Raw genomic sequence first — 5156 nt, 5'->3', positions numbered from 1 at the left:
ACTACGTACAACTTAATCAAAGCTGAAACAATATGCATGGTTAACGTAACTGAGTACAACTTAAACTAAGGTCAAGCGGTTAGTCAGAAACCCATAATCTCACCTGATGCGCCCCATGCTTCATCTAACCTGAGATCTAGTATATGCACGTAACCCTGGTCGCAGATTTGCGGAAACATGCGCCTTCACTTAATCTACTTGAGGAAATAATTTCAGAGTAAGTCAGAATAAATCAAATGTAACAATTTATTATCAGCCAGGTAAATATGTATTATGCCAATTATCTCCATAGCCAATTCAAAAATATCAAATCAATACAAGACATCAAATTCTCATAGACAAATCTAAGAGTAAAAGATTCATACCTGACTTTAGGAAAATACATAGTATTGAGTGTGTGGAGACACTCCATACTACGGGCTCTCTGACTACAGAATCGCCCCGACCCATTTGCTGCAATCCTTTAAATACAAAACCAAGATAAAACATCCCCCAAATGGAGGCATGTACAAACAATTGGAATTTGCATTAACCCAGGTCCCAGACCTGGGTGGTTTGCACCTCAATGGGAGCAGAAGGTAATTTGCATGGAATGACCCTCTACAGTAATCAAAGTATCTCTTAAGATCTGTGTTATCTTTTAGTCTACGTTTGTAAGATTAAGACCATTGTACCACTCGCCCTGAGACTATTCAAATGATACCACACATTACTGTAAATCTTATTTGCATTCATATATAACATTATACTATTGACCATTCTGAGTGTGCTGGGTGAAGAGAAGGATGGGTGCGGGGAAGGAAGGGGATGAGGAAAAACCCAATGCATATGTGAGAGACGTTTTCCCGCATTTTCTCTCAGTGAGATGCGGAAACAGATGTCTGTATGTTAATGCACTGTGTGTGTATTGTCTGTCTCAGAAGATCTAAGTATCTGAGTTTCTTTTATCCTTACACTACATTTTCATAAAAGTTATGTACAATAAAGTGTTTATCTTATTTTCTGTAAATACTGTAGATTACATTTTACACACTACATTTTACTATTTTTTATGAACTCCATATTTTCTTGTGAAAACTGAAAAAATATTGTGTAATAACCTTTTATTGCAGAAAACTAATATTCTTCAAAAACACACAGAGACCTGTGCATTATACATAATAAAGGGAGTATTTTGTTTTATTGTATATATGTATTTATTTATTTATTTATTGTGGTTTTAATGAAAGTTACATGCAATAACATGGTTGTTTTTTATTTTCAGTCATTAGATTACATTTTACACACTGATGAAAGAGAATCATATCGCAGCGCTTGTGTGTGAACCATGTTTTGCTCCGTTTCAGATCGAGGCTCTGCCACCCGAGTTGTTCCAGTGTAAGAAGCTGCGGACGCTGAATCTGGGAAATAACTGCCTTACGGTGCTGCCGTCACGTTTCGGAGAGTTAACCGGCCTCATGCAGCTGGAGCTCCGCGGAAACCGGCTGGAGGGATTACCGGTGGAGCTCTCCGAATGCCGCCTTCTCAAGCGCTCCGGGCTGATCGTAGAAGAGGATCTCTTCAACACCCTGCCGCCGGAGGTCAAGGAGCAGCTGTGGAGAACCGATAAAGAACAAGCCTGAGCGAGACAGAGGAACTCTTAAAGGCATAGTCCACCCAAAAATTAACATTTGCTGAAAATCTACTCCCCCTCAGGCCATCCAAGATGTAGATGAGTTGGTTTCTTCATCAGATTTATAGAAATGTAGCATTGCATCACTTGCTCACCAATGGTTCCTCTGCAGTGAATGGGTGCCGTCAGAACGAGAGTCCAAACAGCTGATAAAAACATCACAATAATCCACACCACTCCAGTTCATCAGTTAACTTAATACATTTTTGCTTGTAAACAGTGCTTGATCTGTGCACATTTCTCTCCTAATTCAGACGAGATTAAATTTTCACTGGAGAAAGCAATATTATGGATTATGGATTTCTGGATGCTTCTCAAGATGTTAACTGATGGACTGGAGTGGTGTGGATTATTGTGATGTTTTTATCAGCTGTTTAGATTCTCATTCTGACGGCACCCATTCACTGCAGAGGATCCATTGGTGAGCAAGTGATGCTACATTTCTCCAAATCTGATGAAGAAACAAACTCATCTACATCTTTGATATGCTGATGGTGAGAAATTTTTCAGCCAGTTTTCATTTTTGGGTAAACTTTTTTTTTTTAATCATTTTTAATTTGGGCAATAACATTTCTTCTCCGTATGAAGGGAAGTTGTGGACAGTACAGTGCCATCTGTGCTTAGAAACGTACACTGATACACTCACTCAAACACGTTCTCATACACAAACACACTTTTTGCAAGGTCAAGTCATTTGTGTACTGCCCCCTACAGGCACGGAGGGGCATGCATATAAACGACGACCACATGGTGAACATGTGGATGCGAGTGCCTATGTTAAAGCAGTGGCATTATGGGAATGAATAGATATAACAAGCAATATGTGGTTTGTGCATTATTTACTTAGCGGCTGCGTCCAATCAGGGAAGAGTCGACTGTTTATGAATGTGCCAGCTGAGTTATTAAATACGTAAAATGTACATTTTAGAGCCAATACCCACCGAATTAAATGCCAAAAAGGTGATATACAAAATCTACTACTTATATATGCTTTTAAAGACCATGAATATGATGCCACAAATGTCTTGCTGAAATCTTACACTCCACAGACTCTACACAATGATATAGAAACTATGAACTCAAACACTCGAAAGAACAAACTTTTACTGTTTTGGACGGACTCACATTTGGATCATGTGACCTGCACGTCGCATCCCATTGGTCGACTTCTCAAGGGGAGTGTTGACATCATAATGACTCTTGTCCTAGCAACGTTCCCACACTATCATGGCCTTAACTCTCTCTGAGCTGTATGCTGGAGCTCATCTCAAAGATAAAGTGTACATTTTGTGTTTATAAGTTTTATAATTTTACAAAAAAAAAAAAAAGGAAAGAACAAAAAGAAAGCACGGACTCATGCAAACTGTTCATGTGTTTGCAAGAAAAACAATCCTATGCGTTAATGTATCTTTTTTTATATACTGTATGTGTTCATATGATTTTATTTTCTGATTTTTATTTGAACTTTTTTCTTTTTGTTCGGAAGATTGCCTAATGTACACAGTATGGCTTTAAACAAAACCAAGTAAAGACTTCTGATGAACATTCAAATGTGTTTTCATATTTTTCACAGAAATGGGTCATTATTTTTAAGCATCTGCTATAGTTGGATTTGCATAACACAAGGTTAATTCAGAAATTATTGGGCTAGATGATGCAAATATAAAAGTAAACAATATAAAACACTGAAAAAGAGAAACTTCTAAATCATGAGGTCCAAAAATTATAACCCATTTAAAGGAATAGTTCACCCCCCCAAAAAAAGAGACTTTAGTCCATCACTTTTTGGCCGAAATATCTATAATAATGTTTCATCCAGTAAAAAAAAAGTCCATCTCCTGTTGCTTCTCACTTCAAACTCACTTTTCACTTATAAACAGTGCTTGGTCTGTCCATATTTCTCTCCTGATTCAGACAAACTTTTTCACTGCAGAAAGCAATATTATGGACTTGTAATTTACCCAGAAGCAACATTTTAATGTTAAAATGTCTTGATGGATTTATTTCTTACAAACACGCAGTTTTTGCTTCACATGATGTTATTTGATGGACTGGAGTGGTGTGAATTATTGAGATGTTTTTATCAGCTGTTTAGACTCTGACGGCACCCATTCACTGCAGAGCATCCATTGGTGAACAAGTGATGCAGTGCTACATTTCTCCAAATCTGATGAAGAAGCAAACTCATCTACATCTTGGATGGCCTGAGGGTGAGTGAATTTTCAGCAAATTTTAAATTTCGGCTGAACCATTCCTTTAAAGGGGTCATATGATGCGATTTCAATTTTTCCTTTCTCTTTGGAGTGTTACAAGCTCTTGGTGCATAAAGAAGATCTGTAAAGTTGCAAAGACTAAAGTCTCAAATCCAAAGAGATATTCTTTATAAAAGTTAAGAGTCAGCCACACCTACCTAAAACGGCTCGTTCTAACACACCCCCACGTCTACGTCACGATGTGGGAAGATTTGCATAACACCGCCCAAATGTTCACGCAAAGAAAGAAGGCATAACTTTTATTCTCACTGAAGTATTGTTGCCGCTTTCCGCCATGTCCTGAAGACGCTGTGTGCTTCGTTGTGAAAGCGAAACTACTTTGTTTGACCTTCCAAAAGAGGACGATATCCGCTTCGTCATGCCTAGAGCTGATCCATGCTGGTCGCTGAGGAAATACATCAACTGCACGCTGTGGATCGCCGGATCGGCTTTCACTGCATTTCTCCAAATCTGATGAAGAAACAAACTCATCTACATCTCGGATGTCCTGAGGGTCAGTAAATGTTCAGATTTTTTTTTTTTTTTAGATGAACTATTCATTTAATCGGGATCTTTATCTGAACTGCATGCAAACTCGCCAACAATTTATGCAGCACTACTGGGATTCTTTCCATTAGAAAACATTGCAAACTTTTCAAATCGATCAAATGGAGGAAGCAATAAACAGCGGGAGAGCGAGAGAGTGAGAGATGGAGAGAGAGAGGAGGAATTAAACTGAGCCATTACACCAAATACACAAAATAATGTTCTTTTTAGCAACATCATATGACCCCTTTAAAAATGTATTGGTTGAGTGAGTGTGTGTGTGTGTCTGTGTACAAACTGGCAGATATTCTGATGAAACACTCACTTTTTAAAGTAGTTTTATTAATAAAATGTATATAGCGTTATGCACTAATTACTATCAAATTGATCAAATAATGTGACCAAGTTCAAAAACTTATTCATAATATTAAGTCATAGCCACGCTTGGCATTGTTTTCTGAAAAGACCCGTAGACACTGACCCATAAGTTCTTAAGTACCACATCTCTCAACAGCACACACACCTTGTGTCAGTGAACACTGGGCCTTTCTGTTTTCTGTGAGTAAGCAGAGGGGAGTACAAGCGCCATGCCACATAAAAGCTCCCATTCACTCTCTCTCTGTTAGTGAAGTCATGGTCACTTCCAATTAAACCAAAATAAAAACTCTCTTAAAGGGGGCATATGA

At 38.2% G+C, this 5156-nt stretch overlaps 1 protein-coding gene across 1 annotated transcript in view; it reads left to right on the top strand.

Moving 5' to 3' along the window:
- Nucleotides 1-1712, top strand: part of LOC107737185 (volume-regulated anion channel subunit LRRC8A-like) — a 24646-nt gene extending 22934 nt beyond the window's left edge. Inside the window, exon 6 of the mRNA XM_016548631.1 lies at nucleotides 1347-1712. Coding sequence (XP_016404117.1) covers nucleotides 1347-1622 — 276 coding nt within the window. The 3' untranslated portion in view covers nucleotides 1623-1712. The remainder of the gene's footprint in view (nucleotides 1-1346) is intronic.
- The last annotated feature ends 3444 nt before the right edge of the window (nucleotides 1713-5156 follow it).

This window comes from Sinocyclocheilus rhinocerous, unplaced genomic scaffold (genome assembly GCF_001515625.1).
Source record: "Sinocyclocheilus rhinocerous isolate Xijiao unplaced genomic scaffold, SAMN03320098_v1.1 scaffold284, whole genome shotgun sequence".
NCBI lineage: Eukaryota > Metazoa > Chordata > Actinopteri > Cypriniformes > Cyprinidae > Sinocyclocheilus > Sinocyclocheilus rhinocerous.
This window is presented reverse-complemented; position numbering and strand designations above follow the sequence as displayed.